We start from the raw sequence: 16,970 nt of genomic DNA on the forward strand, positions 1-16,970 counted from the left end.
AAAAAATCACCTTTTTTTCTTATTATCTTAGGTTCTGGCCTATGGGGTGGCAGTGCAAGATCTGCAAGTCTTTGTCTGCAACAAAGGGTAATCTACTAAAACATTACAGACTACAACACGCAACATTTGGTCGTGGGCAAACCCAGCCATGTCTATATGACAGTTACCCTTGCACATTTAAAACACAAGGTGCCCTTCGCACACATGTGTCCAGGTATCATACAGCTCATGTCAGTATACAGCCAGGAATCATCTCTGCTTTTAAGTTTGCAGTGCTAGTTGTTCTACAGAGAAGGACTACTTTCAGCATATAGGAAATCACCTGAAGAGCCACAAAACTGTCTTTTGTGTATTTGAAGGATGCAGCTTTCGGACAAATATATACAATACATTTTTGAAACACAAAAGTACAAAACACAAATCCTATTCTTCGAGCGATTTTAAGCAAGGTGTGTATGAGAGTCACCACGATCAAATTGTTGACCATTCTGATTCATTAGAGGCCAGTGATAATGAGGGCACAAGTTTAGATTGTGATAAGGAAAGTGCTTCATACTTGGTTCTTCAAAGAGTCGGTTTACTTCTGCTGAAGCTAGAAAGTGTCTATAATGCCTCAGTGAAGTGCATTGATGCCCTAGTTGAAGACCTTCAGTTCATTTCATCTTCAGAATCTGTTGAACTTGTTAGAGATATACTTGATTCAACATTGAAGTTAAATAAGAGCACTGTTGACCAGGCCATCATGAGACTTGGCAGAACTATTTGATACAAAATTTGTTACGTTACTGTCATCTATTTTATAGATCAAATTTGATCCATCGTCTTGCTTTTGAAAAATGTCGTAAGAACAGTATGTATGTTTGTAATATTTGAGGCTTTAAAACTGGTTTCATGATTTGTCTTTCAGATCCAGGATGAGTTTCACAGAATCACAATGGTGCATCTTGAATCAAAGTTCATGTCCAAACTGGATGAATATACTCCTCGACTTCTGAACCTCTTCCACTCCAAGGGCGGAAGCATGGGATTGAGACTGCAGGCTATCCTACTCAAGGTATCCTTCATTGAACATTATGGTTGCTAATATTTTATTCTCAAAATTTTGTGTTTAAACTTCTGGAATATCATTACTTAAATTTACTGGAGGTTAGCCTGTGATTCTCTTTTTAAATGGAATATGAAATAATCGCATGAGAATTTCTTTCAGTAGTGTTTTATTACACTGGTCCCCAAGACGGCACAGGAAGGATCCTTGAGTTTATTAACAGTAATATAAACCACCTGGTGTTTATTTTTTTCGTTTCAGACTCCAAGCAATCCTGACATCAACATGACCAGAGATGTTATCATTCGATGTTTGATGCTGTACCTTGGGGAATCTACAGATCAACTCTTAAAAGAGTACGATGTAAGTTGAAGTAGATGTTAAAATATAAAGTAGCTGATTTCTCTCATGTCTTCTACTTGGTATTCATTGGAAAGTCAAATCACAAAATAGTCATAACTGTATTTCTCCCAGTAGTTCTTGGCAAGCTATATCATTGTCCTCTGTTAAGTGTGTTTAAATTTTTATTTTACATTAAGGAATTTTTAAGTGCTAGTGCAGAATGCTATCTCAATTTGATTTCACCAACTGACATAATTTAAAACTTGTCAGTAATTTATGTAATTTTTTTCCTAAGAATGCTTTACCTAACTGATAGGTATTTTTCCTTGAACCTAAATAAAGAACCACAGATAACGTATATGTATTTTATGACAAAGCTTTTGCAAAAGGAGAAGTCTCCGAAGCAGCTTCTCCAAGCTGTTTACAGAGAGTTCTGATTTCCTTTCACGCGAGCTCTTGTTTTATTGTCAAAGAAAAACAGTCAAAACAGTCAAAGGGGCAGAGGTCGTAAAAAGAACAGAGGTTGCACAACATGTAACCTAATCAACATGTAACCTAATCAACTAGAAAACTACTCAACTGCTCACATGAAGATAAACAGACAATCCTGACCTCCAGGTCAGTTAATACACACATAAGGAAGAGAACACTTTAAACAGACTGAATTTCAACTAAAGTAATAACAAAATGATAATACCGAAAATTCTCTAACACTAACCATAACTTGATTTTTTTTTTTTTTAAGTTTTTGCAATTTGTCCCTAAAAGCGAGCTAAGAAATGATGGCCAAGACGCTGCTTTGTAAATACGAAGACATTTTTACAGAAAGACTGAGGCAATGCAGAATAAGATATTCATCAAGACAGTGCCAGGAAGAAATAATAGCGTAATGGATTGATTTAATTTCAGAAACTTCTTTTAGAAATATTTGTAACTGTTCAGCTCATCATTGTATAATTGATTATATTATAATAATATAATATATTATTATGATTGATTTATATATATATTTTTTTTCATTTTTAAATTATGTGCGGTTTTTTTTAGTGTTATCTCAGATTTGTCTAAAACACTGACATAAATAGAGTGCATTACAAGCAATAGCTGACAAACTCTGGATTTTCTTGTCCAAACAGTTGTAAGCAATTTTGGAAATGGAACCTTCTCCTTTGGTTATACTGTCTGATATGCACAATGTTCTTGCTATTACAGGATACTGATGAAGACAGTGTGTCACAGGACCTTGCTGTTGAAAGCCTGAAGATCTACAACATCAAAGCTAACACGTCAGAGGATCCAGACATCGGAATCGTGGTGGACGGCGTGAAAATTCGAACTGCTCTGGGTAACTTTCCAAGGACTAAAAAGAAGAACAGCGTTAATGTGTTGAATTAAGCAATAATGTGCTACAATATGAGTTGATATCATTTATATTATTTACTTAATCCAAATAAGTTTTTATGCTGATGTTTAGTAAAAATAAATCAATTTCACCCATTTAATTAATAAATATATGTTAATTTCACCTAGATTATCAGTAAATAGGAATCAATTTCCCCCAGATATTTAGTAAATCTAAATCATTTTTGCTCAGATACTTAGTAAATAAAATATGTTTTCCTTGTAAAATTGACTTGGATTTACTAAATATTTTTGGGCAATATAACTTATCATTAGGCTTGATATTACTAAATCCAACACATTTCAGCTGTTGCTTTTATTAAGATGTACTTAATTTTTTTAAGTTAAGTTAAGTTAACATATTCAATACTTTTTAATCAAAATTGTATAAACTAAAATCTATTCAATTATATTACGTGTCACTTTGTTGCCACAATTTTTTTAAGTAACCATTGGTCAAATTTAACCATGACAACAGCGTCAGTTCGGGGGTCTTATTTAGGTTATTTAGCTGACCCTAATATTTCCCGTGTTTTGTTTTGGTCATTATTATTACACTCATTGTTGAGGTGTGTGTGAGGTGTCAGCTCAAATGTTAAAGCCATTCAAATCATAACTGCCCTTAAAGAACTACAACCCTCGAGCACCGATTTAATTTTCACATTGGAAAATAATTGTTCTATGTTCTGTAAAGCCCTCTAATGTTGTATTAATGTAATTATTAACGTTCTATGTTGTTCATATATGTTGTCTTTTTGCAATAAAAAAAACTGTCATTTTAGGCTAGCTTAGGCTAACCTGAATATTTACAATTCTCTTGTTGTACACTGACATTGCTTACTGTCTTTCAACCACTTTAAAAAGCTTTTCTTCGTCTCTCCGACAGCTTTATCCCTCCCCCTCGTCCGTTTTCTGTTTTGTGCCCTGGAGATTTTTCTGTGCCTCACCTTTAGCTCTCTATCTTTAGCTCCCTGTTGTCGAGGCCTTAGTAAAAATGTAAAAGAAAAAATACGCACCTCAGCGCGTTCTCGAAGGGAGACTTCCCAAGCTACCTGTATGGGAAGGGAGAGAGGCTGGCAGGAGGGGAGGGGCGCCTAATCAGTGCTGTTCCTCTGTTATTGGTCATTTCAAACCCAAACAGCTGTTTAGTACATAAAATGCTGACTAGGAAAGAAATCCTCACATCATTTTTGCGCCCCCTCTAGTGCAGGGCCCCTATGCGTTGCATACACTGCATGCAACGCATAGGCCACTGTTGCGCCACTGAGCGTCTGCATTCAAAGTACACATGCTTAGGATGCGTTTTTGATTCCCATAATGCGTTTTGTCTGCGACAGACTGGCGACCTGTCCAGGGTGTACACCGCCTCTAGGCCGGAACATAGCTGGAGATAGGCACCAGCAACCCTCCCGACCCCATTAGGGACAAGAGTGAACAGAAAATGGATGGATGGATGGATAATGCGTTTTGTGTGAATGCAAATTAAACCTAACTGATAACCCCAAAACACCAATTGTTACATCCCACAAGGTGCAGCTGGTCCACACAACATTGTATGTGTTAGTAAAATAATCCTTACAATGTGTCAAATGCCAAGACACACACACTTTTCTCTCTCTCATCCTTAGCAGTTTGTCAAGTAATTATTTTTTATACCTGTATGTCCAGTTACACATTAAATGGCAGACATTCTGTAATTTTTTTACACATATTTGTCACTGAACAGTGAGTTTGAGAAAGCAACTTTTCAGGAAATGATTGTGCGGTTTTCCCAACCAAGCAGAAGCACATTTAGTCTCTTAGTAAAGAAAAGTCTTTACTAAGAGTAAAGACTTCACTTTACTAAGTTTTTGATTTAGGACATTTCTTTATGCCTAACTCCACCATGTAGAGCACTTGACATTTTCCTCTACACCTACCATTCTTTACTAAAGACTTAGTATAAACATGTGATGGCTGAACACAATGTTCTTTAGCTTGACTGCGTAATATGACCAATAACCAGCAGCTGTTTCTCAAGTTCCTGTTTTCATGAACACACAGCATTAAGTGACGCATGAGCAGGCATTTCCTTAAAGTATTTTTTTTCCATTCCATTTCTCAGTTTGCACCTCTTTCATCTAATTATTGGATTCCCCTGATTGTAAACCAATATTTTAGTTGAGCAATGTTCATGCTCAAGAGTCGTTTTTCCTCTTTCCTCTTCTCCAAGGTCTCAAGGTAATCGTCCAGAAGATTCCAAGTGGAATGACAACCGACTCCTTCCCAGAGTCATGCCTGTCCGCTCCCACATCCTCCAAGGCAAGGAAATCGTCTGTGGCCTGGCAGTCGGTGCAGGACGCCAAGAAACGCTGAATGTTTACATTACACGAGCTGGATAAGATTCAGGAGCAGATGGAGGACCTGATCATCTCTAGTTACTCAAACAGTAAGACTGAAGCCAGACATAAACTAATAAAAAAATAAAATAAAGAAACTGAAGGTACAATTAGAAATGTGAGAGTTAGTGGAAAGCATTTAGAAAAACCTAAGTATAATAAAGTATAATTTCTTGTGCAGCGTTTCAGTTAATTTTAACTTCATTTGATGCTGTGCGTCATCCAGCTGCGGCTCCAGAGTTCAGAACATCAGACGCTGGAAATAATCTTCCAATCTCTTCAACAAGTGATGTTTAACTTAAATGAAGTGGTTCCATAATTTTATTTGTAAATAATGGATTTTACTTTTTTTCCCCCTGGAAAGACATTAGCTTCACTCGAACGATAAGAAACCATCAATAAACTGACAACTGACTCGTTCAATTCTCCAACTGAGAATTGAACTGAGCGTCTGACGTCCATCAGACGTCAGATTCTCATTCCATCATGGCACTTCGAATGATAATAATGTAGTTGCAGAGGGTCAACTGATACATAAAAATGTTACTAGGGGAAAACATCCTCCAGTCAATGCTTGACTCATTTATTAGGAATCGAGCTTAGTATGTCTCATGCTAGCTGAAGCTAACCATCAGTTCACAGTTTTATAAAAATTATATGATTATTTACAGAAATATCTATAAATGAAGATAGGGACGTTTGTCCTGTGAAAGACACTGAAAGTATTTCTGGTCAGAGCAACTTAGATAAAAGTAAAGTGATGAAAAAAGCTAAATGTTTATACCGGTGGCCAAAGTGAATGCTATATTACTATAACCAGTCTTTTGAGGTCAAATTCGTATTATGACGGCATTAGAAGTACGCTTTACAATTTTCCCTTTTAATCTGAAGGTAATTGCATGGATGAATCTTTATGGGGCATTACTTTTTCCATCCATCCATTTTCTGTACACCCTTTTTCCCTAATGGGGCGGGAGGGTTGCTGGTGCCTATCTCCAGCTGCGTTCCGGGCGAGATGTGGGGTACACCCTGGACAGGTCGCCAGTCTGTCGCAGAACAACACAAAGACATACAAGACAAACAACCATGCACACACACACTCACACCTAGGGAGAATTTAGAGAAACCTATTAACCTGACAGTCATGTTTCTAGACTGTGGAAGGAAGCCGGAGAACCCGGAGAGAACCCACCATGCACAGGGAGAACATGCAAACTCCATGCAGAAAAACCCCGGGCCGGGAATCGAACCCAGGACCTTGCTGCTGCAAGGCAACAGCTCTACCAACTGTGCCACTGTGCAGCCCCATTACTTTTTCAATCCTGGAAATCCTGGACTTGACTTTTCAATCCTGGAAATGTTCTTGAGGTGATAGAAGACCAAATTTCTTATTATGACACATATAAGACCATGTTTCTATATATTTTTAACTAACCCGGATCTAAAATGCAGAATCATTTTCACAGTACTTGTTGCATAAGTAAAACAACAATAGTCCTTAATTTTCCTGTATGCATTTTTATTTTCTTTGTTTTATATTTGGAAATCAAACTACATGAAAGGCCTCAAGGCTTTCACTCTGTTCTTTTAGTACGGGTTCTTGAAGGTGTGATCCATAATGACCTTCAGAGCCAGCCATGTCTCATTGGCAGTGGGAACAATTTGATTGGCAGGAAGGATGAAGCCAAAATGGCCGGTGTCCCTCAATTCAAAGGTGTAGGAGTACTTGATTCCCTGGTTGTAGGTCCAGTCGATGGAGCCTCCACTAGATTGGTCTGCAGAGAAAACAAAGGTACTTTACACAATTGTTGTCTGATTTCCTCTAACTACACAAATTAAGTTATGTTGCTGAAAACTAGCTTAATAAAAAAAGGTTATATTGGTTATATTTATACAACAAAACACTACTGGTACTGGTAGACGTTTCTTGTATGCTGTAAGTGAGTCTAAATTGTTGTGTACACCTGTTTTTTCTCAATTATGGGGTGCTGTTTGTAAAATTACACTGGAAAAAAATTGACTGCAATATTTTGGTTTTGTTAGCCATTCTTAGAGGTGGGTGTTCATTTTTCAAAGTCAACATGTTATTCAGATATTTTATAAAAATCAGAATCTCAAACTAAATACTTAATTCACAAGCTGAATATTTAGATTATAAACTATATTTAGCTTTCAAATTAAATTTAGTTAAGAAGCTAAGTATTTAGTTTGCAAACTAAGTATTTAACTCCCAATTGAATGTTTAAGTCTGAGCTAAATATTAATTTTGTAAATTAAATATTTAATTTCTAAGCCAAGCTTTTTTTTTTTTTTTTACAGACTAAATACTTAGTTTGTTAACTAAGTATTTAGACTACTAGCCAAATATTTAGCTCAGACATAGTCTGGAACTAAATAATTAGTTTGCAAATTAAATATTTAGCTGTATAGCCAAATATTTAATTAGAAAGCTACGTTGTCATACTAACTATTTAGCTTCTATATTAAATATTTAGTGACACAAAACATGACTTTGAGAAATTAACTCCCGTTTTTTTTTTTTCTTAAACCTAGAAAATGCTGTTAAGTTTTTACTGTGTAACTTTACAAACAGCACCTCATGCTAAGAAGGACATAATCTCTTGCAAATGCACAATGAAGTTTACTGTGGCCAAATGATTTGGGGACTCACAGATAGTGGTGATGATGCTGCCATATCTGTAGCTGGTGCCATACAAGGAGGCCAGATCAGTGATGGCCTTTTGAGCAACTTGGTCCTGCAGAATGAAACTGCCCATAGTTACCAAACAAAAGAGCTTCAAAGGTATACAAGAAATCTCATATAAATTTTCTTGTTTTGATTTAGAATAACAGACTTCTGTGCAAAGGACTAGAGCAGATGTGTTTCTACCAGCTCATCCTGGTCTTTGGCAGGTTTCTTGGTGTAACCGTAGGGGAACAAAAGCATCTGTGAGTAGGAATGGATGGAGATGAAGGCTTTGATGTTGCCGTGTGACTTCACAAAGTTTACAATGGACTTGACTTCAGGCTCAGAATGAGCCCTGGTTCCACGATAGATCTCTGAGCATGGATTGTTGCTGGAACCATGTCCTAAACGTTTTAAGCATCATGGATCAAAAAAGGAAAGACAAAAAGTTTGATATATTTTTTTGTACATGGATTAAATTGAATTAAGTAAAAATATGCATCATGGAATTTACGAGATCTAAAGGAATGTCACTTATTGATAAGATACTACACAACATTAAAGCTAATCAAAGTGTTGCACAGTGTTAGAGGGATAACTTATAAAATAAATTAAATAAGAATTAAAATGAAAGTTTAGCTGATTTACTAACCACCATTTTTCCATCTCTTATCTCGATTGTTATAGATTAGGTTTAAAACATAAACTACAACAATAGTTATTTTGTTATAGTTAGTGCAACTAGCGTTTTGCTCGTCACCTATTGTTTGAATTTTCCTTATGGACAAAAAGTTGTACCTCCAAATCCTGCATTCCAGTTCCGGTTTAGGTCCACACCAACACACCTGGAGTCCCGATTCTGTTTCCTGTTCTTACGCCACATTCGGTTCTGGAAACCACAGAGAAACTGTTTGATATTCTCTTTTTTTTACCCTTTTCAGTTGTCTGCTTTTGTGTACTTAATCTGACATATTATTGAAATGCTAAAGTTCCTTAAAGATGCACATTTTCAGTTGTCTTAAGAACAACAGGGTCCTATAGTGTATGTTTAACTGTGCCCGTCTCACGTCAGTGTGGGTGAAGTGGTATCCATCTGGGTTGACCACCATCTCCAAGAAAATATCCATTTTGTTAAGGATTTCAGTGAGAGCAGAGTCTGTTCCATATTCTGTCACAATCTGAGAACAAAAAGCAACAAATAAATATTACAGCATTTATTTTTCCTGCTCAGAGGCAACAGGTACTGAGGTGTAAAAGGTAAAGTATCAAACCACCTTCTTGGCGAACACAATGCCACTGGCAGGGGAGACCCACTCTCTGGCATGGATTCCGGTGTCGATCCAGATAGCAGGACGGTTGCTTCCACCAGTGCTGAACTGTAGAGACAAAAAGCAGAAGAAGAACTCAGACACAACAAAGCGCAAACAGTAAATGTGTTGGTTGTGTGATTTCCCTTTCCATTTGAAGTCATGGTTTGGTTTAGAAAAAGACTAGATTTTCTGAAATGTCCTTCTACCTTGAGAACATTAAGCAGACGACCCTCGTAGCTCTGACCGATCACCATCTTGCTGACCAACTTTGGATTCTCAGCCACTAGCATGTCCTGAAAACTGTAGATCTGAAAGGAAGTCAAAAAGATTAATCCTGACTCTGAAATTGAATTTTGGAATCTTTGGTGCTGTAATGGATAGTGAACCATTTAAAATAAATTGTCCAAATAATTTATATTTGTAAACTATTTATTGTAAATTATTTGAAGTGAATTTTCTAAATTAAAAATGTCACAGATTGTTTATGGATGTTTGTCTGTTTTGATTACCATTGTTGGTTTATATTTTGCTTTGTTTAATGCAACTGCACGTTGTAATGTTTGGGGGGGGCCCTATAAAGCTGGTTCAATCAATGTGCCAATGAATGACTTGAGCTATCAAATTGTTTGGCATGAAGAAATCAACACCTAGTGATCCCCAGTGAAAGCAGCGAGGTACGTTTTGTTTTGTTGTTTGTATTGTAAGTTTATGTTTGTATTCTAATATTTGCATATGTTTTAGTTTTCACGGTGATTGTGGTGACTGAGGTGATCATGGTGGATCTGAATCACCCATAAGAGAACAATAAAAATGAAAAATTCACCCGTCGAGACTGGCTGATTAATTCAAGTGCTGGGGAGCTGCTACAGGTGCCATTTTTATTATGTAAGACAAAACTGGGGCTGTATAATTATATCAATTGTACGATATTTCTGAAAAAAAATTCCCCCTCGGAGAGTATTGATTTTTCAGTGTCGATCCAGTGATTTAATACATTAAATCATGGGGGTCCAGATGCTTATACACATCTTTTTAACATGTTTAATTTGTGATGCCGTAGCAACAAGACTCCGCCTCCCCCAGTCTCACTTTCAACTTGTACTTAAAGTGCACATTATAAACTACACATTAGTTTTTAAATTGTGTTAATAGGGCAAGTAAAACTGGAGTTATGCCAAAATAAGTAAACCATATTTTTCCAAATGTCAGAGAAATGTCAAAAACCGGCTTTTCTGGGAACAGGGGCAATTCTAGGATCTGACTTTTAGGGGTGCTTAGCCCCCTGCAGGGTGCTTAGGACATTCATCTATGGAAAAGATGGACATTCATCTTTTCCATAGAAGAATGTCCATCTATGGAAAAGCAGAAATTATGAGTCGGGGTTTTACTGTTTCAGTTCACAGTTTATGAAGTGGACCTATCATAGTTTCAGTACCAAACACCTTTCTGTTCACACAGAAACAGCCTAACATTCTGAACTGTTCTTTAGTTTTACCTTATTTCAGTGACTCCAGAGAGATTTGGGAAATTAATTACAAAACAACACAACAGTCACCAATCAAACTTCTAAAAAGACCAATAAGAGTAATTAACAAGGCTAAGGACCGGGATCAGACTAACCCATTATTTATCCAAATATTTTGCACATATACATTTTGTACAGAACTAGAAAATACTTTTCAAATAAATAAAGCCAATGCTGTACACAATTTCATTCATAAATATAAAAATAATTCTAAATTAATAAAGTACTGCATTGCCCATTACAAAACAATTATTAAGCATAATATTTTGAATTGCAAATTGCTACCTGAATAAAGGCATTGATGATACAAGTCAGACCCCTTAAAGCTGGTTAAAAAAATATAATGGTCTTTACTGTTTTCTTTAGAGGCTGGTTATAGACCAAATTTACCACAGGGACCCATACAGACAGTGTTTTTATGGAGACACTTAAAAAAAGAATTAAACAAAAAACACCGCAATATTTCATCATTTAATAATGTGAGCCAAAGAGCCACTTGTGTCTCCAGAGATTCAGGTTGCAGATCTCTGATTTAGTAGATGGAAAGTGTGATCTCATGTCCATACAGCAGTTAAAAGAGCAGTACTATAATTAATTAATTTTTATTAAAATAATTTTAATGTATCCAGCTACGTTCTGGGCGAGAGGCGGGGTACATCCTGGACAGGTCGCCAGTCTGTTGCAGGGAAACAGAAACAGACAGGACAAACACCCATTCACACACACACACACACACACCTAGGGAGAATTTAGAGAAACCAATTAACCTGACAGTCATGTTTTTGGACTGTGGGAGGAAGCCGGAGTACCCAGAGAGAACTCCATGAACAGGGAGAACATGCAAACTCCATGCAGAAATACCCCGGGCCGGGAATTGAACCCAGGACCTTCTTGCTGCAAGGCAAACGTGCTACCAACTGCGCCACTGTGCAGTGAAATTTTTTTTTATTTTTCCAAATTGGATTTTATAGTTTTCTGTGACTCAAGGTTCAAAATGCAACCCCAGTACATACAAATCAAAAAAATAAGTGCAATCATTTGCATATTGAGAGTCTATAAAGGCTGATAATCTCCCCACTCAGCCACCGGATCACTGTTGAAACTTTGAGTTTTATGTCAAATCCACATGACTTAAGTGACAGAAACTCATTTTCTCATCTCATCTTTGGCTCATTTTGTCCAGCTGTGGACTCTATGTCTCTGTCCAATCAGAGCCAGTTATTGTTGGTGCTTTTAATCAGTTTTTGGTTAATTCAATCCAATGGAACAATCTCAAATGTCACCAAAATCACTCCGTCCATCTAAAATCTTTCAGAAAATTGTAAAAGTGTATGGAATATATATCACATATATCACATATATTGTGATATATGTATCACAATATGATATATTGTGATACATATATAATGAGCAGAATATTGCGTATTGTATCATTAGATTATAGACAAAACCTGATGTTACTATAATAAACATTCTCCATCTAATATTCAGCTCTGCATATACACTGATAATGAACTTAAACTAACCTCACTGAGGGTGTGGTAGTTGGTGTAGTCAAAGCTGTCAGAGTTTCCAGCAGAAGCGACAGACTTCATCTGTCTCTGCTCCTCATCCAGCAAAGCCTGCAACATAGCCTGGTTAAGTGATGCCTCAGAAACAAGGAGTGTGATGGAACACCAAGGCAGTTTCACAAACCTCACCCTATAGAAGGTTATTGCTGAGTTTTGTAGCATACCTGTAGGTCTTTAATCATGGTGAAGTACTTGATCCTGTGATTCTCTAGGTAGCTCTTGACAACCTGCAGGCTGTGAGAGGGAACTCTGACATCCACAGGCGTCACCCATCTCCAGAAGTCCAACTGTAAAAACACACAGATGTTTCACATGCTGCATAAATCTGTGTTGTTTTTATTTCTACTGCCAGATGAATAGTTTCAATTGCAAAATAACCTCCAAGTCCAATATGTCTTCCAAAACTCTGACAAGGGCCAACTGGGCATCATCTTTCGGCACAATCCGGAAAACTTGATGCCTACAAAAAAAAACACAGGGGTATTATTCCAGTAAGTTACTTACTGAGGTGGTAGCACATGAAAAAAATAAATTGTGTGGCTCTGCTTTTCCAGATGTTGGACACTGAAAAAACATTTATCGTCGCCAAACTGCTCTGACACTGGGTTTTTATTACCTTGGCCCTCTCATAGTGTGAAATAAATAAAACTGTACTTCCTGAAAAGCTATGTGTCACTCTTGGAGAGTAATAGTACTTATGAAATGAACATTTTAATCTTTTTTTTCTTTGCAAATTGCAAGTACCCAAGATCACATCTGAAAATTTTGCTTTGGGAAAACAGTTTTACTTTTCCTCCATGAATTATGGTGCAGGATTTTTTTAAAGCTATTAATGAAAACTGAGATACATTTTTCTCAATGAGTATAAATTTATGTTTTTTAATATAAAGGACAAATGCATGACCAACTGCCAGGAGTTAGCCAAATGACTGAGCAAGGATGTAAGGAATATCGTGTGCTTGGAGAGAGAAGCTGTGTTTCCGTTGACCATATTATATTAATTACTCAGTTTGACATTTTTAAATTAAGTTAGCTTCATGGAAAAACCAATTTTTAAAAAGGTTTTGCAGGTAGGCTGAGGTGATCACTTGAATTGTCTTTTTTATTCAAAGGAAGCACCGCAATCGCAAAAATTTGTGGGGTTTTTTTGACGTTTTTGGAATATTGGCAAAGTACTGTGCACATATAGAATGTAAATGCTGCTTGAGTGTAAGAGGTGAAACAATAGAACCAGGGTTTTGTCATTCTGCCTTTTATGTCTTGGACCACATTTTTCTCCTGCACATCAGCTGGTTACTATTTACACTTTTAAATGGTAAACAACTGACGTGGTTACCATCATTGGTAAATATGTCCTCTGTTTCTGTGTGAAAATAATTCTGGTTTAGACTTATCTGTCCAATGAACATTATTCCAGACCCAGTCTATTTCTTCAGTTTCTGTGATTATTTTCTGGCTTCATGTTTTTCCTACAAAACAAAAGTTTTCTTCTCCTTGTAAAGTCTGTTTCTGACTGTGCACACATGGACTTTAATACAGTATAACCATCAGTAAGAGTCGGCTGCAGCCACCATGATGAGATTTTAGGGGTTTTGAAGTACATTTCTTCAGGAGCAGACCAAGCTAATTGTCAACAGCTCAAACCTCCTTCAGAATGCAGAGTCATGAGGTTCTAATAATGTGCTTCCAACTCAATATGTCTATGCATATTTTTGGCAATTTTAAGTGGAAATAACAGTGGGGTATCCCAATCGACCCACAAGACACATATTCTTAATTCTTTTTTCATAATTCACTTAAAAATTTAAAACACATTTTCTTCATTTAAATTAAATTTCATTTAAATTGTCAAATACTTGGTGCAAACGTAAGTTAAAAAATATTTAAAACATCACTGACGTTTGCTTAATAACATATGTTTCTCATTTTGAAGCAATATTACTTATTACTCGTATGTTGTCAACATTGTGCACATTCATAATTATTACAAAGCAGACTTTGCTCTGTGTGGCTTCCTTCTTGGACACTGGTAAAAAAATTAAACAAATATAACAGGATTTTGCCTGACTCAGTGTACTCAATGATCAGAAGAAGGTTTGCTGGCTCACTTACCCATGGAAGTCTCCCTTGCTGAGAACAACAACAAGTAGAGCAGCGAACGCAACGAGCTTCTTCATTATGATGGAATAACTCAAACACACTCTTGGACCAGACATCTTTTTTAAAGGCTGCATTGGGTCAGATCCGTCTTCAGTCCATATTCAGGAATACAACTGGGTTTCGCCAGCAGGAGTTGCACCAGCAGGAGTTGCACCATGCTGTTTGAAGTTTAGGCTTTTAGACAAACATATGTTGCGTCCAGTTTACCAAGAAAGAGGAAGATAGTTAAAAGCTTGTTTTGTCACACAGCAATATAACACACTTCCTCATAGGTGCATCTGTACATTCTGTAAGAAATGTGGTCTGAATGTTGTTTGTTTCCCTGTTGCGTTTTATTTTTCATATTGATACAAGCTTGGGAGTGATATGAAGGTGTTGTATTGTAAAGAAATAAATAATAGCTATTAATTGCGAGAAAAGTGTTCCATTTATGAGTTATTGTCTTACTTGTTTTATTGGGTCTCTTAAAAGACGTTAGGTGCTTAGAACTTATTTTATGAAGTTCAAAATATATTTTGTGAGATATGCAGATACCATAGCAACCTTGCTGTTTTTCATCCCAGACTGGTATAGATTTACCCATATCAAGCTAAATGAAAAAAAAAAAAAAAACATTTAGCTTGATTTAGCTAAACTGATAAAACTTAAACTGAACATGTAGGTCCACATGTTTTTACATAAATAAAATTCTAAGAAATCTGCATTGTATGGATTCAGCTCAGGGCCACTGAAAAAAAAGAATTTTGACTTTTGGTCTCAGAAGACAGAAGAAAGAATATCTGACATTAAAATTCTAAGCAGCTGATAAATTAATTAATTCTGAAATTTTTTATGTAGATGAAGCTAATTGTGCTAAATAACTGGAACCAAGTCAAAATTTTGAGTTTTATGAGTTTTGAATGTTAGTGACCAAAAAAGCTTTATCTCAGCGAGAGAAGTGAAAAACGGACAATATGCGAATTTCCAGCACTACATTCAATTATTCATTCAAGCCTTATTTGCCTCCCCCCCCCCCCCCTCCCCCAATCGTCCCACCCCCGTTCCAAAGTGCCGCGGTTTCTCCCCCCCTCCCCGGTCCAACGTGTCGCGGTTTCTCCCCCCCTCCCCGGTCCAATGTGTCGCGGTGTACATGTAGTTTTTTTTCAATAATCATTGTGAATAATGATAATGCATTTAGCCACCGGACCAGACTAAATCGTTCGGCGGGCCGGTGTCAAACATACGGGGTAATGTATAAAATAAAATCTATAGCAGGGGTGTCAAACAGGTATGGTTTATTTTAGCAGAAAAGGCTTTGGACTAAACTGTTACTTGTGTTAGCCACTCTAGCACCAAGTACAGCTAGTCAATCAACCATTGCTGTGTTCAGGGAAGCGCTGATTAATAATCGAGAAATAAATATCCAGCCTGCAAACTTGACATCGTGACTGAATGTTATGTTTAACGTAATCTTTGCTCTTCTTGCGGGGCACAGGCGGTTGCCACGGTAACAGGTGTGCTTAAACTACAAAGAGAGAGAGTAAAAAAGGTAGGAGTGGTTTTGAGTTGATCACCTGTTCAGGTTATTTTACCTTTGTTTACCTTTGCTGTGGCGCATTACAGCCTCTGTAGTTTCTACAAGTTGGACTGATTACCTCGTTCGTTTCCGAGTATACATCATTCACAACAAACATCAAATAGAACAAATATATTTCATAAAATTTTAACAAACAAAATGGCTTCTACCGCGATAATTATGTGAAATTAAATGAATTATATCCCAACTTCAGAAGATTGGCCTTTACCTTTACAGAGATCTTTGGGTCCTCCTATCATGTCTGTAGCTTCTCATATTGAGGTCATCTAACCAAATTTCAGAAATACCGTAACTGACTGACACCTGCTGGCCTCAGGTTTGCAACCAGCTTGTGACTGAGAAACCAGTAACCTCCTCCCAGATGATGACATGAACTTGTTAGTTCCTCTGTCCATTCTAGTAGCTGATATATTGTGAAAATCCGATAGAAATGATGTAGCAATCGAGTCATGTTTACATTGAAACAATGCCGCGAGGCTTTGTTTGTGAGACTTGCGGTCACGTGGGTCGGTTGTGGGCAGAGCTTGGTAAGGTCCATTGAAAACCAACTTCAGCTTCGTCATGACGATGAAGTCAACGGTGAAAACAGTTGACCATTACTTTCTTCATGACTCTTGTCCTATTACAGCTTTTTTTTCCTAAAATAGTTTGTATAAAAAAGACAAAATATTGTCTCATGCTCTAAAGGGGAGGAATTATTTTACAAAAATCTCATGTTAATATCTCTCATGTACAAAACGAAACACTACATTTACGCATGTATTGCGTATGAGATACAAATATTTATAGTTTTACTTGGTGTTTGGTCTGCTTAACCAATCAGACAGACGGGCAAGTGTGAGGACCCATGGCTGCCTTTTATTTCTGCCTGAATGTATTAAAGCGATAATAAATACATAAAACTAGCTTAAAATATATTAATCTGTAGACTTTAGGAATTTTTCATGTAAAACTCGTCAGTCTATATATTATTAAG

The 16,970-nt window shown here is 36.8% G+C and overlaps 1 protein-coding gene and 1 long non-coding RNA gene across 2 annotated transcripts; one reads left to right on the forward strand and one right to left on the reverse strand.

Annotated features, from left to right (window-relative positions):
* Positions 1-51: 51 nt before the first annotated feature.
* On the forward strand, positions 52-1,442 carry LOC122836044. The gene is made up of 3 exons (XR_006371391.1): positions 52-87; positions 908-1,054; positions 1,307-1,442. It is a non-coding gene; the product is annotated as an uncharacterized LOC122836044 (long non-coding RNA).
* A 5,226-nt stretch (positions 1,443-6,668) lies between these two features.
* LOC122836046 (carboxypeptidase A1-like) lies at positions 6,669-16,845 on the reverse strand. Its single transcript, XM_044125692.1, has 12 exons — positions 16,203-16,845; positions 14,371-14,592; positions 12,637-12,718; positions 12,423-12,545; positions 12,214-12,309; positions 9,369-9,470; positions 9,127-9,228; positions 8,920-9,030; positions 8,651-8,741; positions 8,057-8,256; positions 7,838-7,922; positions 6,669-6,941 (listed from the first exon to the last, which is right to left on the reverse strand). Exons 2-12 carry the CDS (start codon positions 14,490-14,492, stop codon positions 6,754-6,756), a joined length of 1,302 nt encoding a protein of 433 aa, XP_043981627.1. The 5' UTR covers positions 14,493-14,592; positions 16,203-16,845; the 3' UTR covers positions 6,669-6,753.
* Between the last annotated feature and the right edge of the window lie 125 nt (positions 16,846-16,970).

The sequence above is a fragment of the Gambusia affinis genome, linkage group LG08 (assembly GCF_019740435.1).
Source record: "Gambusia affinis linkage group LG08, SWU_Gaff_1.0, whole genome shotgun sequence".
Taxonomy (NCBI): Eukaryota; Metazoa; Chordata; class Actinopteri; order Cyprinodontiformes; family Poeciliidae; genus Gambusia; species Gambusia affinis.